Source organism: Hippoglossus hippoglossus, chromosome 4, assembly GCF_009819705.1.
Source record: "Hippoglossus hippoglossus isolate fHipHip1 chromosome 4, fHipHip1.pri, whole genome shotgun sequence".
In the NCBI taxonomy this organism is placed as follows: domain Eukaryota; kingdom Metazoa; phylum Chordata; class Actinopteri; order Pleuronectiformes; family Pleuronectidae; genus Hippoglossus; species Hippoglossus hippoglossus.
This window is the reverse complement of record NC_047154.1, coordinates 14610500-14633747: the sequence shown is the minus strand read 5'-3', so window position 1 is coordinate 14633747 and position 23248 is coordinate 14610500. Positions and strand designations below refer to the sequence as shown.

Here is a 23248-nt window from a genome sequence, read left to right as displayed (position 1 = left end):
TGTAATAAGAAGTTATCCTTCATGAAACAGCTGACACACTAGTACCGATCTGACACCACAGTATCAAAGTGTTATAGTTTCACCCAGATAAAACTAAACTTTTATTTTCCAGAAAATAAACTATTATACTAGAATCAAGAATGAATTCTCAATTCTTTGCCGATCCAAAACCGCAATTGTGCTGTACTGCAACTTGAAATACTCGTTTTAGAGCTGCAAAGAAGAGTTAGACAAAAAATTTGTAAAATTTGGGAATATTTTATGCTGAAAAGTCCCACAGGTAAAACATTTTGCTTTGTGGTTATTTTTCTGAATGCACTAAATCTGCCGATACAAACGTCCAGGCATTGTGAGTCTGTATCAGGAAGGTAAAATACAAAAGGCAGGGACAGACATGAAGTAGGTCATAACTGACAGTACTTCAAACTATAGAGACATTAGAAAGGCGTCACTGAGTTAGTCTCACTCTGCGCGGGCTGGAGGAGCAGAACATGATCAAATCCAAACTCTCCCTTAATTGAAATGAAGCATTATTATACAACAGCCGGGAGAAACTGTCCTCTGACCAGATCCAAGTCAGGTTTCACAACCACTGGAAACACTAAAGATGTAATCCTCAATGTGAACCTTCTACAATAAGCATGATTAAGAAGAACAACGAAACTAAATGAACAGAGAACATTACAACAGAGTTCATTCATCCGTCTGGAATGGAGTGTTCACACTGTGCAAATGCAATGAGTTCTTCTGAGTTCCTGTGGAATCATTTCCTGTGGTTCCAGGTCCAGTAGAAGCAGATGGTTGAGGCCGGAGCTCCGTCGCTGCACCTTCTCCCTTTCTACGCTTCAGGAACTGACAGAAGTCTCCTAAAATGCACCCGACCGTTTTTCTTTTGCTTTGTTCCTTTCAGTCAAATTCCTTCAGCTCTTACAGCTCATGTCTTTGGATTGTTAGAACTTCATTTACACCTTTTCATCACAAGAAGCCGTCGGTGAGCCGAAGGTTCCCTATTCATACTTGCAGTTAAAAAAACAGCTAAAAATTAAATAAAAACCGTTACAAAGAAAGTCCTCTTTTTTTGAATAAAATATGATTTTTTTTCTTCCTGTAAGCGCATGAAGCTCTGTCCTCTGCAGAAGACGGCTGCTACTCCACTCAGTCGTTTCAACTATCAATGACAACACAACCTGTCCATACTGCGCATACACTCAGCATCACAATATCGCACATATGTAGCTTCTTGAAATGAACATGGAGGATTGTTGGGGATCAGTTACGCATCCCATCAATTTTTTTTTAGTTTTTTCTAAATCAGTGCTTGATCTGAGGGCAGTGGACTGGAATTTAGAAAAAGATGACGTCCTCCTTATTGACGTCCTCGGTGGGGCTCTTGTACGTCTGTGGCATACTGTGGCTGTGGCTGAGCCCGTGATTTACCTGGACGTGGGTCTGGGTATTCGGACTGAGGCCTTGCGGCTGCAGCTGGGGCGGAAACGGGAGGAATCCGGTGCTCTGTGGGTGGGGAGGGATGGTGGGAGCTGGAGGGTGGGACTGTGCAGAAGGCATCGGGGGCTTCTGAGCATTTGTAGGGTGGGAGGTGGTGACGGAGGAGGTGATGGAGGTGTTTGGGCTGTCCGGTCCGGCAGTCTCTGGGGGACTGAGTTGATCTGTCAAAGACATAAAGTTTAAGAAATTACAGAAGAAGCGATTGCACTGAATATAGTTTAAAAACAGATTAGACATTTGCACCTGTTTAAAATAGCTGCACTTAATCATCGCAACTGAAAATCTGTCACATGAACTCCTGCCAGTGTCTTTTGTCCGTTGTAATTGTGAGGTCACAGGCTTACGGCGTTAAACTGCCTGTGGTCAGCAATGCAGCCGCTCATTAATCACAGTGAAATTGATAGGTGTTTACACAGGGTGAGGCTGGGGATGAAGCCAGCCACAGGAACATGATCGGGTGGGGTCGGGTTTGCCCAGGTGGAGAATGTCTGTGTCTGTGAGAACACACGTTTTAATAATGCAGCAGGCAAAGACAGACAGGGCTGTGTTTGGGTTTGTCCAAACGGAGTGAGGGAGGGCGTGCGTTTCTTTGTGTTTAGCTCTGTGTTTCTAAGTGAATTAAATAGGTACCTGTGTGGTGATGCAGGGCTGACAGCGAGAGCTGCTGGTGGGGGCTGATAGAGCGCTTGGCCTTGAGGGCGCTTTCATCTCGGGTGGACAGCTTCAGCATCTGCTTCATATCCACCGAGGCTGAGAGGAGGAGGAGGAGGAGGAGGAGGGGGAGGAGGAAGGAAAAAGCAGCAAAACAACAAGAGACGGACAAAGAGAGAAGGTGATTTAATTGTGAAATTAGATTACATTGGTTAACGGGAGCAGCTCAGCCCGGCCCCACTTTAAACAGCTAATGTGACTCTAATGTGCCCCAATGATGCTGAATAGGTCACGGTCATGTCAGGCACTCGTGGCTTAAACATACTTTATAGTGAAGGCAAAAAAAATAAAGAAAACACAATTTAAAGACTTTATCAGGATACTGCACTGATAAATATCACATGTGAAAGTAAAGCCCCTTTTCCTCTGGTCAAAATACCTACCAACACCCACTGACATCTGCCTTTTGTCTACAATGGGAAAGAATTTACTCCCGGGGTCAAATGACTCTGCAGTAGATTGTTTTTTCACCCAAAGGCAGTGATGGGAACATGACCCCCAGGTGAACATACTAATTTGGCAAGACAGTGAGGTGAGAGAGCTTCTCAGTTTTCGGCATATTTGTGACATTGAACATGATTCACCAGGGGGAAAAAGGGAAAGACAAACTCCTCTACTGGCCAGGGGGAAAGGACTCAATCCCCCTTTATTTGTGTTTAACAATCCTACATGTAATTCTGTTGTAAAAGAGGTATAACAAAGGAATAAACCTCAGTGCAACAGACACAGTTTTTAAAGAGTTTACTGTTACTATGCTTTTAAGGTTGGCATAAGTAGACGTATTTTGCACTGTAGGCAGCTGCTTTTAGAAAAACCCTTGGTGCAACAAAGCCGCAGATGGTAGAAATAACTCAGGTGTAACAGTTGAGTGAGCTACGTGGATTCAGCATCGCTAAAACCCTTCAACCCTCCCATGGCCGAGATCACGTGAAACTATAAGTCTAACTACTCACCTGTGCTGTCAGTGCGATGCGAAGCTTTGCCACTCTTGGCTCCTTTCCCTTTGCCACTGAAGGCGGCAAGCTTTGTAGGGATCTGCTGCTGCACACCGAGCAGTTTGTGCTGCTGGTTGGTTGTGCTTAAGAGGTGGAGCGGTACTTCCGTCTTCGGCGATAGAGTAGAAGAGCTTGCCTCCCGCCGCAACATCACCTCAGGACGCTCTGCGTAGTCAGCCGCTGCTACGGACATGCTGGCGCGCACCAGGGGCTTCGGAGGCAGGGGCAGCTCCGAGACGCTGGCGCTGCCAGAGGACATGAGGAGCTCCCCATTAAGACTGCCAGATAGAGGAGCCACCTGGAGGAAGAAGAAGTGGCTATGAGACTTTGCTGAGACACGACTGAAGTCTTCTTCAAGTGTTGCAAACATCATCATAAAAGATTTCAAATTCAGCGTTCAAGTTCACAGAGGACAGCTCCTTGTCTCACACTGCAATTATACATATTTGTGGCTGGATTCAGTTTGAAATGTGAGTTGTGTTAGTTTTCTGTGGGTCATGTTCGAATGTAGTTTTATTTTTTATAAAAAAAGGGAAAAAATGTAAAACTGCTTCTTACGAGTACAAGACACAGACACACACACACACACAGAGAGATACACACACTATAACTCTCCTAAGTGATGCCGTGTCATTACAGAAAAACAATCTGTTGAGGAGCCTGGTATTTATGGGCAAAGGAGGGAATCAGAAACACATGCGTCTTTCTGCTGAGCGTACACTTTGGTAAGTTTGGAAACAGCCACTTGATGGCTTCCAAGAGGCTGAAGGACAACACACACACACACACACGTGCACGCACGCGCACACGCACACGCACACACAGAGAGAGAAACATAAAACCCTTAATAGTCCCTGTGCACATAAAGGCATGTCTGACTAAACAAGCAGGGCTGTTAGACAAACAGGGGAACAAGAAAACTGCTCTCATGACATCACTGCATAACAGACACTGACTGCATTGTCACTCTAATCACCAGACTGAGGGAAAGATCATCGAGAGATTGAGGCAACATCATCATCCAGTCTGCACTGAAAGACACTGACCAGAAGGATTACTGCAACAATGCAGTGGTGTAGTGTTTGTATGTGTTTAGTTATCCCACCTGCTACGTAATACAATCTATAAAAAACATCTATTCATTAAGGGCTGCTGCACACTCGAGGATTTTCAACTCTAAACCAATTTTAAAAACGTGGGAGACCACAGACATGACAGTTGAACCGATTTTTTATCTTATAATGTTCAGAACACACACACACTGGATGATTTGGCCAGAGTGCAGGACCACACACACTTGTAGGAAATGATTTCATAATGTGGATTGAAATCCCACAGATTCTTCTTCTTTAGCTGTTTTATAGCGGTTGGCAAACAGATTTTAGGCGCATTATCGCCACCTTCTGAACTAGAGTATGGAACACTCGCATGATTGGACGAGACTTCAGAAGATAAACAAACATGGAGGAGGACGATATTTACGATAATCGAGACTGGGGAGCCTCCGAATCCATTGGCAGGATTAAGATTATTTTGTAAACCTCCCACACTTCAAGTTTATTTGGGCAGATAATCGACACAGATTGACCTCTGGTCGGGAACGCCCCCGTGATTGTCGGAAGTGGCAAATTGGGTCTAAAATTGCCATAAGCTAATGTAAAATTTCTTTAACAACACAATGTGAAGCTGAGGGGTATTTGTCAAAACTAATTACAAGTCAAGAAGTTGGAATTAGTTGGTTTGAATCTCTGTAAAGCCACAAAATATTAGAATCTCAGCTTGATAGCCAAGAAACTCAAATTTGAATAGACTGTAAATTCCTTTTATTGAAAAAAAAATGTTGGTAATAATAGTTTGGTGAAATGAAAAACAGAGCTTACTGAGAAGCGAGTTTCCAGAAGAAATGCTTAAATTTGTGTGGTATCCCACATGGAGAACATAAGACAACTTTCAGAATGTAAAAACTAGTTATTCTACAAAAACAGAAATTCTCACATAGCTGCACTTCTGTTTGCCTGTCAAGAATTATTATGTAAAATGATTACCTCCACCTAGGAGGTTATGTTTTCACCCCTGTCCTATCTGTTTGTTGGTTGGTTTGTTTGTTTGTTTGTCGGATTACCCAAAAAACGACTTACTGCAGAACTTTTTGAAAGTTTAAGACATAAGTCAAGAAAGAACTCAGAAAATGTTGGTTGGATCCAAAAAAGTTGTCACTTTCTTTAATATTGGGAGATGTTTTTTGATATTTTGACCAATTTCACAGGGAATAATTCATGGATCTTGATCAAAATCAGGCATATTCAGGGAGCTAAAATCTGTGGGTGTACAATTTGATGCAGCTTGATTGAATTTAATGGGACTGTTGGGCCATTCTAGTTTTTGAAATACAAGATACAGTCAGCCAAGATTTACCTTACATCTTGACATTTTGTAGTAAAGAGTGAGAAAAACATGACAACAATTAGACTAATAACATGAGGCTACAGTGTCTCCTATCTGATCCGACCTCAAAAAGTTTTGACTGAAGCATCTCTCACTTTAACTTTGCCAGGTCTGTAACTACTCCGCTTGGTATTCAGTCCACATGCTGCAAGATTGATGATGATGCGGAATACTTCCTGTGGCGATGGGGGGATTCAAGATGACTGTGTTTTACAAGGCATGAAGGGCAGACCCATCCGACTGTGACAGTGTGTGTGTGTGTGTGTGTGTGTGTGTGTGTGTGTGTGTGTGTGTGTGTGTGTGAGAGAGTTTGTGGAGACTGTAACTTCCCCCAGTTGTAATAGCAGAGCATGACGAGATGACCCGAGGCAGAGAGGGCCCCCCTCTGCCTGCAGTGGGTAAAGTCTCCCTTCGACCTTCCCAACACTATATCACCCCTGTCGTCTTCTTCTTCCCTTCCATCATTCTCTCTCTTTTAGCACTAACTCATCTTGGCACACAGATGTTCCATTGTTCCCTGAACAAGGTGAACGGCTTTAAGTAGCATAAACAGCAAGTTTCCAGGGCAGTAAACTGTGCGGAAGCTTCAGAGCACACAGGGACTTGACTGACAGCACATAAACAATTAGCGCTGGCTGCTTTCCAGAGGCTTCTCCTAACGACAGGTTTGAGCTAGCTAATTACACACACAAGTTCCCCTCATCCCGAAAACTGCCTGGCTACTCTCAAATTATACACATCTCCACTTACACTGCACAATGGTTTGCCTTCTACAGAGTGGACACCACTGGGAAGGAGATACTGGTTGCTGAATCGTACCTGGACCAGATGATCAGTGCAACTGTAACATGAGGAAAATGTTGACTTGAGAAAGAGTTTCTATTGAGCCTCACTGATCCAGGGTGAATAAATGAGATTAGCAGTGTGGGCCTGAACCTGTCTAATCTAAAGTCAAACTATGGGATCTTATAAGTTATTCATAGTCAGGATTGGTTCACTTTAGGTAGGGCCAGTGTCTGTGGCCCTCAGGACTGTAATACACCAATCTGACCAGACCAATCTGGCTGGCGTACCCGTCTGTCACTAAGTGTCTTGCCTGCCTGCACACATCCTGCCCGTGTTCTCACTACTAATGACCAGAGTCTTCAGCTGGGGAGACATACATCGCCAAAGACGATGGCCAGAAGTTAGGGAGAGAGTGACAGACAAGTTGGCTTCTAGCAGTTGTCAGGCAGGTGGTATAGTTTTGACGGGAGGGCTGATGGGAGAGTGGGATGTATCAGTTGCAGTAGAGTAGCCTGCTCTTGCTAGTTTTTCCAGGATTACCAACCCTAGTGTTTATTGATCAGTCAACTGAAAGGAACCACTTACATTTTTTGAGCTACTTATCATTATTGATCAAAAACTCAAAACATTTTGTGCTTCAAGCATTTCCAAACTTAAGATCAGTCACGTTGTCACAGAGGAGCAGTGACGTTTTTTTTCCCCTCTCACAGAGCAATTTATTAACTTCAATTATGAGTGGTTTCTGGTTTCATAATATTTAAGTTCAGGACAGAGCAGTACTGCACACAGTGTACAGTGAACAGGTGGGAAACCGCTACAGCGACAGATGGTATAGAGAAAATATCACGCCTCAAATGTGGTGTTCTGTCCTAGCTCTAAAAAAGCAACAGCTACTGGCTGATTATAGAAGAAGCGAGTCAAAGACATGCTGGTTGTGTGTGTGTGTGTGTGTGTGTGTGTGTGTGTGTGTGTGTGTGTGTGTGTGTGTGTGTGTGTGTGTGTGTGTGTGTGTGTGTGTGTGAAGAGAAGCTCAGTGGGGTTGGAACACACAAGTCAGCATTATAAATCTGGAGACTGAGGAGGGGACGAGGTAACAGCTTCACTTTCTACGACTGACCCCTAACTTTTCTCCTGACTTTTGACAACCTTCTCATGTTTTAGCAATGTTCTCTGTCATGTTCTTGTACGTACACAAGGTAGCAATGTAGTTTGACACTTTTCTGCTTGTAATTCAAAAAAAGTTACTGAGGGAAAAGAAATGGTGATTCTTTGAAGCATGACGACTCCCAGCAGGTCAGAGACTTCATTTTTTCACTGTAGTTCTCAGTCAAAGTTTTAAGTAGGTTTTCTTCCCACATTTTTCCACTGACTATTCTTCTTGACGGTTAACTGTCAAACTAAAAACACACCTCTTCCGACTATACCTTGAATAACATTTTAAAAACTAACAATTTAGTAGCACTTAAAATGGCACTTACTTATAGCACTTTGTAGTTTTGCTTTTTTGAAGAAATTGTACTTTCTCTATTCTTGTTGTTCTGGGTTTGTACCCTCATGGTTGAATGCACTTATTGTAAGTCGCTTTGGATAAAAGCGTCAGCTAAATGAAATGTAATGTAATAATGTAATTCAAATCTGAAAGATCCCAGCTCAAGCCTCCACTGGGCCCGGGCCACTCAGCTGCACTCACTGTAAGACGACATTTTCACAGGACTCATAAAAAAATAAATGATCTATGATTTCCTTATCAACAGGCCAAGTGGGATCATGCAAGATTAACACTTGAAAGAGATTTTCCTCTGAAGTCAGGACATGCCGCAACTAGAACTGTTCTTGCACAAACTCACATGTTGAGAAAAGAAAATACACATGGAGGCCTCTCTGTTTTATGAGGTCTAATCATAGCTCTAGAGGCCCGCTGATGAGTCTTAATGTTGGGTGGTGGTGATTAAACGTCTGTTGATATCGTGCTGGCTTGCAGCCTGGAAAGGATCCTGATGATAAGATTGTTTGATGTGTTTGACGCAATGGAGGAACAAACCACTTCCAAATATCCCCGAAACCGCAGCCAAGAAAGTCCCTCTGCAGAGCCAACAGTATAGAAGAGCAAGACAAACGTGCTCATGTGTACAAAACACGCAAACACTTATCTGGTCTGCAACAAATATTATTGGCATACACAAATGAGGTGCTCAGAGGAGGTGAGGTCTAAGATATGACCTGCACCAGGTATTAATCTTGCAATACATGTTTTTAAATCACAAAGCAGTGTTACTCACTGTTGTGGTGTTAGTTACAGCCTCTGTAATTACCAGAGTCCCTGCATTACTCATCACAGCAGATTAGGTCCATTCAGCCTGGGGCTCTTTCACTTCACAAGACCAGAGGCTGTGGTGTTCTTAGGCGTCACTGTGAAATGTTCCAGGTACAGCTCACAGTCAGAGACCTGCCTTCTGCAGCCACTAATGAGATGATAGGTGCAACAACTCATGTCAGCTGCTTATGTTTGTGATCGTCGTGAGTTAAGACTCCAGTTAACTAAGGACTGAGGGATGTTTTTGAATGTCTTACTATGACGTCTTAGAGATGACAGATAAATGGATTGGTACATAGGCAGCCGTTTCTAAATATGTTGATGTCTGCTAATCAGTTAATTCGCTAGTCAAAGTGAATGCATGCTCCAAATTCGAGGATATTCCCTCAAAAAGTGTTCCTAAAATGTTGCGTGGAATGGAAAGGATGGACAACCCCAAAAAAGGATGCCTCTGGCCACTGCCACTGCAGAGGAGTATAAAGGGTACAAAAATAAGCCAAGTTGCAAATAAGAACTATAGTTTTTCGGGGGACATGTCAGAACTTGATTGCACAGTGTTGTGTCATCCATCAGTTACTCAGCCTGGTATGTAGGAGTGAGAGGCACTGAGCAGTCAGAGATACCTGTTGTCAAGCAGGAAGAAAAGACAGATACTAGAGAGGGTGCCTGTACAGGAATATGCTGCTCTGGTAAAAAGCTCATCAGTGACTCGGTCCAACTTCAAATCCAGTTTGTGACAAACCTTTTCTATCTTAACAGCAGAAAGAAGAATAAGACACTGACTCATGCCTTTGTTATACATGAGAGCATTAGTCAGGGTGAACAACACCACGAGTATGTGTGTTATAAATGGCCTATTCCTGATGATCATGTGTGACTCAGTTACAACAGCCATAGTTAAAACTCGTGATCCTCTGCCCACTATTATCAAGTCCAGAATACTAGTTTTAAAGGTTAGCCTAAATTTAACCTTTAAATAATTACAAATTAACCCTCAGTTACTACTTTACATCATACAGGAGTATTATGGGAACTCGGGAATATTTGCAGCGGAGGGAGAAAAAGAATATCAAATCAAATCTCATTTGTACAGCCCATATTTACAAATCACAAATTGTCTCATAGGGCTTAACAAGGTGCGGCATCCTCTGCCCTAAACCCTCAACAAGAGTAAGGAACAACACTAGTGAGTTGACAACAGACAACACATGACTGTTCTCTCTAAAGAAGATCACTGAGGTTTATGTGGGTGGTGTAGACTGAGGTGGGTGATTGTCCTGAAGCAATGTCAAACTTGAGCAGGGTAGTTTTGTGATAACATTTATGACAATATGATAAAATCTGGCTTCACTTCTAACCTTACCGAAATGAAAATTTATTCTCATGGTTCAAAGCCTGTTCTCCTTTGCTTGTTGCAATATGCAGCGCTAACAGCAGGATAGCTGCTAGTTTTCTAATCAGGACTAACTCCCCTGTGATCAGTAGCAGAGCTGCTAACATACAGACCACTGTCATCAGTCAGTGTGCATTGAAAAAACACTGATATTTTGGCCTGACTTTGGTCAAATTAACAAGTTATCAACCTGTCTCTCCTCTGGCCGGCTCAGCTCTGTGTGTGTGAGGAGAGGCTCAGACACACACAAGTGAAACAGAAAGCAGAGGACACAAACGTGACTGACCCGCAGTAGAGACACTCACGTTCAGCTAGAATGAAGTTAGTCACGGGTCCCGTTGGGGCTCGTCACAGAGAATGCCAATCAACCAAAGTGCGACAGTGATACAGGCAGTTGAAAACATTTTTTTGACGCTCCCTGACAGATCTGTTAGCACCAGGCATGAAATTACAGTCAGTGAGTGTTTCTCAAAGTTCCTCTCCCATGAAAGTCACAAACAATGGCCCACATTGTACAGCTGGGAGAGGGAAGAGAGATACAAGCAAGGAAACACAGGAGGGAGAGAAGAGAAAAAAAAGAGGTAAAGAGAGGTGAATGAAGGAGTGTATTGAGTTGTATGTGTGTTTGATATTACACAGGTTGTGGGGGCTGAAACTCCACAATGCTTCTTTTCCACCAGTAAGAGGACGTGAACGCAGGAACTACAAGTTCCTTACACAACTCATGCATGTTTCCACAGCACTGTGATGCTACTGTTATAGACTAATGAGGAATTACAAAGCAGCTATTAGAGATGTCATTTGTGTAATGTTGCAGGCAAATGTGATGTGTTGCAAATGCAAGTAAATAAAAACAGAAAGATGGTAAATAGAAACCTGTCTGACTTAAGAATTACATATAATCCCCTCCTATGAACTCGAATGTAACAATCTGGCAGCTGAAGTATTAAAATACTGCTTATTTGGAACAGTGTTTAGGATGCTCCAGTACCTTGCAGGTTATTAACTCTTATATGAACTTAAATTGTTTACACAATCAGGCTCTCAACGATAAGCATCACTTTGAAGTTATGATTTTAAGTGCATCTGAAATAAACTAACTATAAGCATTTTTACATTTTTTAGCCTCAGCTCCATTTATAGTTTCTACATGTGTGTGGCTGCGATCCACAAGACATTATTCTTCCATCTGTTAATGGGCTGACTGTACACACCAACACATCTGTGTATGCAGATGCCCAATATAGTATCCAAAGAGGGTGCATGTCTGCTACCATCTCTGTACTACATCTGCTGCTTTATGTTTCTTCCAGATAAATAATTATAAAGAATAATTAAATGTTGTCTCCACTGGCATCAGCTACCTTGTTCGTCTTTGACTTAATAGCAAGCCACTCTCTCCAAAGACATACTCTAATATCTATGTATGACCACTATCATCTCCACCACAGGTTCCCCACCTCAATGGTCTTCCTCTTGTTCGTCCTCTGGTGTTCTAGGCGCTCCTTATCCCTCTCCACAGTTCTGGTGGACACTCTCAGTCTCTCCAGGTCCTCCTGATAGGTCCCCCTTAGCCTGTCGAGCTCCTCCCTCTCTTTTGCGAGACGTTCCTGCACCAAAAACAGGCAATGTTGTGAAATTTCAGACGGAGAAATGGAGCCAGAAATTCAGGGAATAGACAGAGCGGCAAGTGGGCTTCACCTCCAGCCGCCGGCACTCCTCCTCTCTTTGTCGGAGCCTGGCCTCAGTGGCTTCGACTTGCTGCCGGTGCCTTTCCCTCTCCTTCTCCCAGCGCTGTTGCTCCTGCCGGTGCTGAGACTGGAGCTTGTGAAAACTGGCCAGCTCTTCTCTCTGCAAGGCCAGAGTCCGCTGCTTCTCCTGCTCCAGGAGCACGTTCCCTCGGTGGCGGCCGGGCAGGGCGGCCCGCTCCGTCAAGGACGCCCGCTGCAGCTCAATGTGACTGTCCTGCTGCGATATGATGGCCTGATGACGTGACAATGGACACAGGAGGAAAATAGCAGTAAACAGTGAATGTTAAAACATATTTTAATTTTCGACCAAGGCCAAACACCAAATAATCAATTTGTTGAAATCTTCAGAAGGAGCATAAACAGTTGGGGGGACACCATTACCTGCAGACTATAGAGCCTTTGGGAAAGCATCAGCACTCTGTCAAAGAACTAGATCAGAAACATGGATAAGGTTATCATAATCAAATAACCACAAGCATCTCCAAAACAATACAAGATTTCATGGGCTTAGCAAACTTCTGCGGGTAATATTAATCAGTTCAGCAGGCACAGCTATGAATATCACATCCTGCAGTGTGCTGTAGCACAAGGTGACAGATCAGAGAAGAAAAGATTACCTCTGCCTCGGGGAAGGAGTTGGACCAGATGCAGTTCCATCTGGCAGGAGAGCAGGTGCTCTCATCAACCTGAGCAGTCAGACACACAGTGAGTCATACTAATGAAGTAGCATCACTACCACACTGTATGTACTATGTTGTGCTGCTACAGTATGAAAGTAGAGCCTGAAAACATTTGGAATATCTAAAATTTGTGATCACAATATATGAAATAGAAAAAACTGTGAGAGAAACTGAGATTTAAATGAGCTGTGGTTCTCTGCCATTGAATGTGGATACCCGACCTGAGCTGGATCTCAACAGGTCTCAACAGGTCTCAACCGGTCAGGCCAGGTAAGGACAAAATGTTTGTAATGACATTCGCGTTCAGGTCAGGTTAAAATCCCGTTAGCTGAGGTACCCAATTAAATCTTTACACAGCACATGCTTGTTTTTGGAGAAAACATCAGGTTCATACACAAAAAAACAGGATGCCTATCGTATTCGGGTCGGGTTTGGGTAGTTTTCTTTCAGGCTCAGAGCAACACTTTACTCTGGCGAGTAGCAACATTGACAGGGAGTCTTGCACATTTTCGCTTATTTCTCAGATAATAATTCATGGATCTTGATGAAAAGCATCGGGCATATTAAGGGGACTGATATTTACAAGTGTGTGCAAATAAGTGCAGATCTTAATAAAAATCCTGATCTAGTGAGTTTAAATGTGGTTTCATAAGCAGAATGTTAGGGCTCATGAACTCTGAGTGCCATTCTAGATTATATTCCTATTTTGTTTGGCCAATTCTGTTCTTATTTATTATGTTGCAAGCATATTATTATGAGTGTGACTGGTCTTGTCGGCAACATGTCATTACATTGTTTTCTGCCTGATCATTGTCAAGCCCCAGCATTTACTGGAAGGTTAATCAGTGTTCAGAGTACAATATTTTCTCAAGGTTTAATCTATTTATAAACAAATGAAGTGAGCAGCGAGAACAGGGTTACAGTAAACATACAGACGTGGAAACTTTCCAGATGACTTGGTCTGTTTACTATTTGCGAGAAATAACAGTGTGACACAATGTTGAGCCCCTACCGTCTGCTCCAGGGTGTGGCTGCCACAGAGGTCTTTGAGCTGAGGGTCAGAGCTGGCTCTCTGGCTCCTGTCTCTGTTTCTGGACTCGCCAGAAGAGGTCTTCTTCACGCTGCCTTCTGGCACAGACACATCAACACCAACACGGACAGACACAATGACAAACAAACACAAATAATTAAATCAAACTGGAACACAGAAATATTCACAATGACAAACACTGCACAGAAACAAAACTGTAACCATTAAAGTATTTTTTGGTTTGTTACACATGCTGGCTTTGTTGCCAGGTAGTAACTAGAAAACAGTTCACATATAGTACATTAAGCCAATTCAAGGAATCAACAGCCATTGAAAGATTTCTCAAATTTATTAATGCACAAATGCCACTGAAATACAACTGTAAAATCCATTAGATGGTGGACTTCCTTGGGCACTCACTCTTGTTGAGAATGCTGGGGCTGCTGTCATAGCCCCCAAAGGTATCCGCTCGTCTGGGCAGAACCCCGGAGCCCCCTCCATCCTCCAGTCGAGAGGTTGGAGCCTCCTCCTTCACTCCGGACTGCAGCAGGTTCTGGAGGTTTTCCACTGAAGTGAAAGAGATACCAAGTTAAAGTTGAAAAGATGGACAATAAGAGGGGGTTATGGGAGCAGTAGTAAATTCAACAACACTACTATTTACCTATTATATAGCTGCATCAAGGAACATAAAAATGTGTAAAATTCCCTCTGTGCCATCCTGACATACTTTGTGTCCACAGTAGATGCTTATTGTCTGTGGCATACACATACCCTCAGTGATGGCCCCTTTGAGCAGGGTCTCCCCCTGCTGGAGGTCTGAGGCGTCTCCTCGAAGCAAAAGTCTAGAACGTGAAGCTGTGTCCTCCAGACCTGCCACAGACTCTGCCATGTCCGCAAACAGCTGTAGCTTCTCAGTGAGAGCCTGTAAGATTACTGTGTCCTTCTGACTCAGCCGATCTACAGCGGGACACATGGAGTCCAATATGAAAAGACTCTGAGCTTATACAACATATGGTGATTCAGTTTGTCACAAGCCAATTTCTGTAGCATCTTTACTGCAACTACTGTCCTTTAAAAACACATAATGTCACACGTAAAGACAAGGGCTGCATAAAAAAATTTGTAACCTTCAACAGTTTGAAAAGTTTCAGAGGAGCAAAAATCTAACATGATACATGATACATGATACATGAGCACCCCCTAGTGGTTCGGTATGGCTAATTTTCAAGGACATTGTATACCTCGAAACTCTTTGAACCTGGAAGCTCGTGCCTCTTCCTCCTCACTGAACAGCCTCTCTTCTGTGTGAGGACAGCTGAGAGGACAGAAGCCAGCAGAGGCAGAGAGGTGGACAGACAAAGGAAGAAACAATGGATTCTCTGTTTTATCTGAGTCATTGTGCATTGATGTGTTACTATAATATTTTGTTAATATTATGTACTGGTAAATCACACAATTTTCCACAATTTTAGATAATTTTGGAGGATTCTGAGACAGAATAATAAATAGATTGATGACGTTAACATAACAGCACGTCTCCCCAAATACAAAATATTCTCTCTGCTACCTCTCGACAGCTTGCCGTATGTGCCTCATCCAAGTGTTTCGCTCCTCCTTGGAGTTGGTGTGGATCTCGTACATCTCTGGCTCATTGGAGGAAGCACAGATAAGAAACATGGCTTTCTCCTCATGGGCCACTTCCCTGACTATCAGCTTCTGAAGAGAGATCACTGACGGCTTGTTATCCTGAGAGGATCACAATAACAAGTAGAGGAACAAGAAGAGATCACAGAGATTAATGATGACTTCATTAATAAATGTTTACTTAATGTGACTTGATTGCTCAATAAATTGTGTTAAATGACATTCTTAGATGAGGATTATAGATCATGCATCACTGACAAAATGGGATTGAGAGTAAAAAAATCTGTTTCCGCTAATCGTACAGTTAATTATTCCTTAAATACAGATGCTGTTTATTATACTGACAGAGAAATCAAAGATAAATCACTTACCACTGTAGCAAATACATATCTCTGGTCCTTCTCTTGTATTAAGAGCAACACATCCGACAGAAGCACTGCAAGAATATCTGGAAATACAAAAATCAAATGTGACAATTTGAGGCTTCAACCTGCCAGCTGGATGGGAGGTAAATGAAAATAGTCGAAACATTTCAAATGTGTGATCATCTATTTTAATGATAACCATCATAACACATTTCTCTTTTCTCTTTTTAGTAGAGCAGCATATACAGCATATTCATGCTCCTAGATAGTAGATCCGTATTTAGTTTGATCAAACCTTTGAGCCTGCCAGAAGCAGCCTTCCAGTTGACAGTGCCCTCGTGAAGCAGTCGTCTTCTGGCCAGTCCCATGTCCTCCCTGCGAAACACTCCATCTTTGAATTTTCCCGATGACTTTGGCTCCATCTTGTTGTGAATGTCTCTGAGTCGAGACGTCTTTTCATAAATATTAACCAGCGTGTCCACCTGAGTGATGGTGTCTTTAATCAGACCCAGCGCCCGAGTCAGTTCCTCATGTTCTTCTGTTCCCGCTACAGACAGAAACAATTTGATGGGTTAAAATTTGAGTAAAATTTATTAAATAAAATATATTGGTGTATCCTTCTCAGAAAAACAAAGATAAATACTGGACCTTCAGTGTTTTGCAGAATGCGCTCCACTAGTACTGGATACTTGGTAATGCGCTGTGTCACCAACAGAATACACTCTGTCACTCCTAACCTCCGCACAATGGACAGATGGTTGATTTTCTGAGTAAAAAAAATTAAAAAGATGATTTAAGTCGACATGTATCAGACTCAATTCTCACATACGCATATTTATTAAAAGAGGGTTTTCCTCTGTTCTTAAAACACAAATTCTGTCCACACAGGCAGTGTGAAAACAAAAATGGTGTGAACGAGCATTTCAGACCAACAGGCGGCCATACGACCTTAGAACTAAAGCCATGTTGGCCAATCAGAGGCCTGAAAAAGTTTCAGTGGGTAAAAAACAGTGGGGCATCTAGGAAAGGAAGAATCTCAAAAGTGAACAAATAGTGAAGTGCGGTTAATCCTCAAAATCACACTTGAATATAAAGTTGGTCAATCTCAGGGTAACATGGAGTCTTGCCAGTGAAAGTACGCTGACAACCAAAACAAGCCTCTGTAACGAACAGTGATACCATTGGTTTGTTAATATCTTGGAAAGCCCCTGCATGACAGTCCACCCACACAGGTGTTTTCTGTATTTTGTAGCATCTGTTTGGGCGGGACGACTTGTTGCACATGGACGAATAGCATAAAAAAGCTAGAAAGAAGAAATAGATTTTTTTTTTTTTAAATCCATGTATGTGTGGAGTAAACCTCAGACTGCAAATTAATTTACTATACCATGCTGAAGAAGCACTGTAGATTAAATCCGATTCTCAAAAATCTGAATATGCTAATGTGTCTTACCCGTATGAGGTTTTGGAACTTCTTGTTGTTTTGCAGCTGTTCTTTGTAGTAGCTTACAGCTTCAATGTGGTGACTGCAGAAATCTCCATAGTTGTCCTTCATCCTCTCTCCAATTTCACCTGAGAACTGGAGAACAAAGCCAACTGTTATATATGTCATCTTGTCAGTTCTATTTTCACTGTCTGGCCCATAATGCACCGTGTATAATGCTATTTACATGTAACTTGTGTATCATGTTATGCTGGGCTTTGGTATGCATGCGTGTTCATGTTAGAGATGCTACATATCTTCTTCCTACCTGTGTGATCAGAAGGTCTGCCAATCTGTTGATAGTGTAGTTTCTGTTGTTGGACGAAACAAGGTTTTCTCGCCGCCGCTCTTTAAGACAAGACAGGAAATGCGTGTGAAGTTCGAGGAGGTTTTCCAGGCGGGGAAACAGACAGTCCAGCCTGCCCGAGTCCATCTGGAGGTTCTCCTTCAACTCTCGGACATAGACACACAGCATTATCTTCAGTGTCCGCACGTGGTGCATCTCCGTCTGCATCAGCTCTGTACAATAACAGGAAAATACATATTTATGACCTGCAATTTAAGTATATACTATTATTTTGCATCTGGTGGTGTGGAGTTTGAAAAGAAGTGAGATGCTCTATTAGCCACAACTAGCATAACACCCGCATTTCTGCCTGAACTGACATTTTGATAGAATAAAAAATACAACGTCTCTGGTTCTGCTGCTTTGATTTCAACTTTTTTCAGTAACAATGTTATAGAAGTGTAATGCTACATAAGTGTAGGATACTTTCATAAGTCAAATTTCTGTCAGACAGTAACCAGTTCCCAAAACTATTAAACCAATTATCTACCTGTCAAACAAGTAACTCATTCAACAAACAGATTATGTCGAAGAGAACATCTAAACAAATCACACTCACCATATATCACATCCTGTCTCTTCACCATTTCTTTCAAGTGCTTCTTAACATACTGCTGGTCAACTGCCAAACTCCACGACTCAGCCTCCAGGTCCTGGGCATCAGACTCCAGGTCAGCTCGCACTGCTGCATAGTGAGTATCTGAAGAGAGGAGCAGAGGCATCTAAAGCTATCATCCATTACAGTGTCATAATCCCAATGCGGTGGGACATTGTGTAATGTTGGGGTCACATGTTTAACTGAGTCTTTTCACAGGGAAGTCAGGGGTCAAATTGAGCAGAAATACCTCCTAAAAGAATCCAGTCGATGTTAAAACTCTCTCTAAAAATCATCCCCTCTATTTTCCTCTAAAGGATAACAGAATTCTCTTCATTTTTTATTATTCATAATTTATAAACAATGAATCCAAAAGATAATTCACTTAGAAAAGTTTTTCCAGATCATTTTTGTGAAGCCTCCAGTTTTGAGAATAGTTCACTGATGACTTCATGTCTCATCTTTTGGTGTTTTCACAGGGCTGAAAAGGATGTATGGGGATAGCGATAAAGCAATATGAACCATGCAAGCTCAACTAACATCTGAAATATAAAACGTAGCCCACCAAACTTTGTCAGGCTTTTTAAGAAGGAACGCTATTACACAGTTAGCCTGTCTGCATCTCCCACACACTCAGCTTAATGAGACAGGGTGAGGTCACCCCTGACTCCACAAAACACACTCCACACTCTCTACTCCCTGGATTTAAGAAAACTCCCTGAAGACAAACTATCTCTCTTCACTCAGGAAAGCACATCGATCCCAGAAAACAGGTGTGGAAAAGAAAGTTAAATCAAAAAGAACACTGAATCCGAAACAGTTTCCTTTAGAGTTAACAATTTCAGCCCAGAGAGGAATTTTCAAAAGTCGAGTTCACCTCAGTCAATCAACTAACCTTCTACGATGATGGACTCTGTGGTGGAGGGAGCGAGGGAAATGGCATCTTCGTTGCAGCGTTTCGAGCGGAGAGCATCTGTCTCATCCATCTCCCCAGGGAGGGATCTGAGGGATGACAACAACAGGTCCAAGGTGTCAGACATGCTGACACTGAAGCACCTCAACCCTCGAGCTAGTAGCAGTCTACATACATCTTAGACACAACATGTGCATATGCAGCTCCACAATGGCACTGACATAAAATTAGACAGGAAAGTAAAACCCAGGCAGCTACATTTTTCCTTCCTTCTTTCCTTCCTTCCTTCGTACTGTTGGCCGGTTGTCGCTCCTTCTTCTCTGCTCTCCCCTGATTCTCTGCCTCCCTCTCTTTCTCCCACTCTTCTTAGCAATGCAGCATAAAAGTAGTCCTATGGTCTATGAACCGTCTAGCTTCAGTTTCAAAAGGCTGTATAATAAGAAAAGACAACTTGCCTTGATTCATCAACTATAAATACACGTCTCACAATGAAAATAGTATTTGAGCAGAAAAAATAAGAATCTAAAAATATTCAGCATAACCATACAGCGGATCCTGCAAACATCTACAGCACTATAGACAGCTAATTTTTGGGGTGTTTATTTGAACTTGAGAAGTCATTAAGGTAATATTTATTAACCTTTAAAATAACAGAGATAAAAAAAAAATAAACTCCTCTATGCAGGGCAGAGAGACTCACCCTGAGCTATTGTGGTGACAGAGGCTGTGGCCAAGGCTGGAGGCAGGGGCTGCAAAGGAGCTGGTGGTAGGGGCGACAGTCAGGTTAGCTCCCCATTGACTTATGGTCATGCCTGGGTAGCAGAGCAAGCCTGGGTGGACATCCAGGGTCTGTGATGGGGCTGAGCCTGCCTGATCCCGCTCTCTGTCCCGGTCTTTTAGCGCTGGAGAGGAAAGACAAGAGAGACAGTTGAACAGAGAGATTGAGAGGGGACATGGGAAGAACATGAGGTGACGCAGGGACAGACACAACTATGAGGCAGAGGAGGGTGATTCTGGAGCACTCTTTGGGGCCTCTCGTAGTTTGAATACCACATTGGTATTCAAACTCCGCTCCTCGCCTTCACAACCCCTTGCACGAGCTACTGATTGGCCAGAGCAGCACATGGAGAAATCAGGTGCAACTGACAGGGATCCAGCTGTTCAAAAGAGAATAACAACTGCTACAGGAGATTAACCTAAACTGCTGCTGCTGTAGCTGCTCATGTCTCCTGTGGATTTGATCACATGCAAAAGGACCTGCTGAATATTACAATAAGAAAGCACTGATTGAAATTACCTGGGATGGACCATGTTCTGATGAAGAATGAATGCAAACTGCACATTCATTCTGAGGCTGATCACGTCTAATAAATAAAGACATTTAATCTCTCAAAAGAAGAAAACTAAATTGTCAGTAACAATCCACCAAAATGTTTTTGAGATTAACAATTTGAAAGGATCTAACTTAGTTACATTTCCTTTTGTTCATTGTATGTAGATATTAATTTGACTAATTAGCCCGTCTTAAGGGAAAATCATGGTCGAGGCGTTCTTTTCATAGCATTACAGTTTCAAATTTTATAGAAAATAAGGACAAAACCTCATCCACGGACAAGTTTTCTTTTCAAAAGTTTTTTCTGCTCAAATACTATTTTCATTGTGAAACGTGTATTTATAGTTGATGAATCAAGGCAAGTTGTCTTTTAAACAATAGCTAATCATTAGCTTTGCCTATAGCCAGTTGGAGGCCAACCTCCTCCTCTGCGGTCAGAATGTAGGCAGGCACACATATGCCAGTAAGACCCACGCAACTTTATGCACAATAAGTTAAAATGGATTTGCAAACTGAAGAAATTGTTTTTCTTTTTAATCCACTGCAAACCACCAGAGAAGCAACCAGCTTTCTATGACACATAGGACTAAAGCTGCCTTCTTATTCATCAATCCAATCCATGTCCTCACATATATGTTCTACTTACAAAGGTTAGGAAATCCCGATGAGCCGTTCTTCCGGATAGAATCTCTCTGAGTGGAGAAATGAAAGAAAGGGAGCATTTTCTTCAAGCCATTCTTTCAAGTTTTTAAATCAGCAGAGTGACTAGATTTAAAAATGCCTAAAAACTGCTCGCACAGGACGAGACTGCTCACATGGTTACCAAGCAAAGTCCATCTCACACGGATTCATATTCAAGAGTGACAGAGGCATGTTATCTTCAGTACAGTGTCTTAAAAGCATAGGCTCCAAAGAGCACTTGAAACTCCCGTACAAATGGGGTTTTATGTGTTGAGGTCTTTAGACTCAGATTAGGGTCAATGTGTTTTTGTGCTAGTAAAGTGATGTTAACTAATAATATCAAAGTTTGTAGTTGTAAACGTTGTGAGTTTGAAGTATGAATATTTACAATACAGTGTCACATCAATACTGCCTTTTGTTTTATTCATCTTTAGTTCAGTTTTTCTCTCTAAAATTCATTTTTGTACTACTGATCCACTGTCAGTGCACATGTGAATATAACTAGTCAATAAACACAAAATAATAGAACACAGGGGAGGCTTTGGGAATGAGGGGGACTTCTCTTGTAGCTGTTTTTCTATGCTCCATTAAAGTGTTTACCTTATTCTTGGTGCTGGTGCACTCACCCAGCAGGGACTTGCAGCTCTTGTGAACGTTCACAGCACAATCTGAAAAAGAGCAGAACAGGAACAACAGGATCAGTGTTGTATTAGTCTTGATAAAACAACTGTACAGTACACAGAGGCAACAGTGGTGGCTCCTGGGCTGAATATGGATCTGAGTCGGACCAATAAAACAGTAAAGTTTGAGATTTCACAATCAATCCAACAGCTAGAAGGCTGTGATTCAAACAAAAGCCTGGAGGCATGGATTTTTCAGCTGACAATATTTACAAAAAAAAAAATTACTTCTGGCTCCATGAGATCGGTGCAGCAGTAATTCTGGCTTTCGGTTTACAAGCACATGGCACAAAGTCTCACTACCAGGTCAAGAGCTGCAGTTTTCTCAATAATACACTTTTTTCTCCACTTTTCTGCCTGTTTGGAAAACAAAGCTACTGTTGTCAGATATAGACGGAGTGACTGATTGTCTCTCTACTGATTATTGGAGATGTTTTGGAAACACATGGTGCAAGCAGGAGGTTCTCATTTCCATATCCTACTCAATCAACGAAAAGGCCAAACAAAACCAGTCATCACTATGCAAAGCCTGATCCCAAACCAAACCGGTGAAACCAGGCTGACGTGGACAAAAACATGTGGCCTTAGATGCAAAATACATAGAGATGTGCATACATGCAGAAATGTTTATATGTATTTAAATGAGAGCCATGATAATACTTCCTGATTCTTTCTGCAAGACATTGAAAGACAGAAGCTAACCAACATTTCAATAGACAGGTGAAAATAAAATTCAAGTTTAAAATCACATGTGGTAGCTGGATCTATTAGCAGAAACTAAATATAAAATTGAACTAGAATAGAGCACATACCTCCGCCAAAGTTGGACCAAATTTCTCACACTCATCAATATCAGGTCCCTAAATGTGCCTGATTTTTCTCATTAAGATCCATGAATTATTTCCTTAGAAATCTGTCACAATATTAAAGAAAGTAACAAATTCCTAGATCCGCTCCTGAAACGGATTAAAATGTTAATGGGTTCCTGTCTGACTCATATATCCTTCCACCAAGTTTCTTGGAAATCTGTTCAGTTGTTTTGGTGTAACCTTGCTTATAACAAATATGAAAATCAACGAACAAACAAATGGACAAAGGTGAAAACAAAGCCTCCATTGCATATCTGAAATAAATCAGTGACTCGTGTGCAATTTACATATAATTTTTATGAAAATAATGATCTACATAAATTCATTGATTTTAATTTACTAGTTAAAACTTTTTCTCTCAAACTTAGTTTGCTAATTTTTTGTGAAATGACTACTGATCCAAGTTAAAAAAGAAAATCTATAAATTGACCAGGAGCAAATACCTTAAGCAAGTGAACATTCCCTACAAAACGACCCCCTCTCCCCCACCACACACACACACATACATACATACATTTACTACATAGCATGGACCAAGAGGCGTTATTGTGATTGTTTGAATCTTGTTGACAAAGGCTCTGCTTTTGTTAATGACACAGTGTCAACATGACCCATACTAGCAACTTCCACTAACTTCTGTACAGCCTACTGTAAAGGCTTCTATTGCCTATTTGCCTTTTGTGCTGGTACAATGCACTTACAAAAACAAAAACTCATTCCTGTCCATT

The 23248-nt window shown here is 42.0% G+C and overlaps 1 protein-coding gene across 2 annotated transcripts in view; it reads right to left on the bottom strand.

The window, feature by feature from the left end:
- Positions 1-242: 242 nt before the first annotated feature.
- The window catches only part of LOC117760724 (rho guanine nucleotide exchange factor 18-like), a 39946-nt gene continuing 16940 nt past the window's right edge, over positions 243-23248 (bottom strand). For both annotated transcript variants that reach the window (XM_034583968.1, XM_034583969.1), the window contains exons 10-31: positions 21572-21639; positions 20937-20982; positions 19658-19859; positions 18940-19046; positions 18009-18149; positions 17372-17622; positions 17074-17199; positions 16269-16386; positions 15916-16167; positions 15627-15703; positions 15179-15357; positions 14853-14926; positions 14383-14568; positions 14032-14178; positions 13594-13709; positions 12519-12587; positions 12283-12330; positions 11852-12133; positions 11611-11760; positions 3171-3510; positions 2137-2256; positions 243-1667 (exon numbers count right to left, since the gene is read on the bottom strand). In XM_034583968.1, coding sequence (XP_034439859.1) covers positions 1345-1667; positions 2137-2256; positions 3171-3510; positions 11611-11760; positions 11852-12133; positions 12283-12330; positions 12519-12587; positions 13594-13709; positions 14032-14178; positions 14383-14568; positions 14853-14926; positions 15179-15357; positions 15627-15703; positions 15916-16167; positions 16269-16386; positions 17074-17199; positions 17372-17622; positions 18009-18149; positions 18940-19046; positions 19658-19859; positions 20937-20982; positions 21572-21639 — 3422 coding nt within the window. In that variant the 3' untranslated portion in view covers positions 243-1344. The remainder of the gene's footprint in view (positions 1668-2136; positions 2257-3170; positions 3511-11610; positions 11761-11851; positions 12134-12282; positions 12331-12518; positions 12588-13593; positions 13710-14031; positions 14179-14382; positions 14569-14852; positions 14927-15178; positions 15358-15626; positions 15704-15915; positions 16168-16268; positions 16387-17073; positions 17200-17371; positions 17623-18008; positions 18150-18939; positions 19047-19657; positions 19860-20936; positions 20983-21571; positions 21640-23248) is intronic.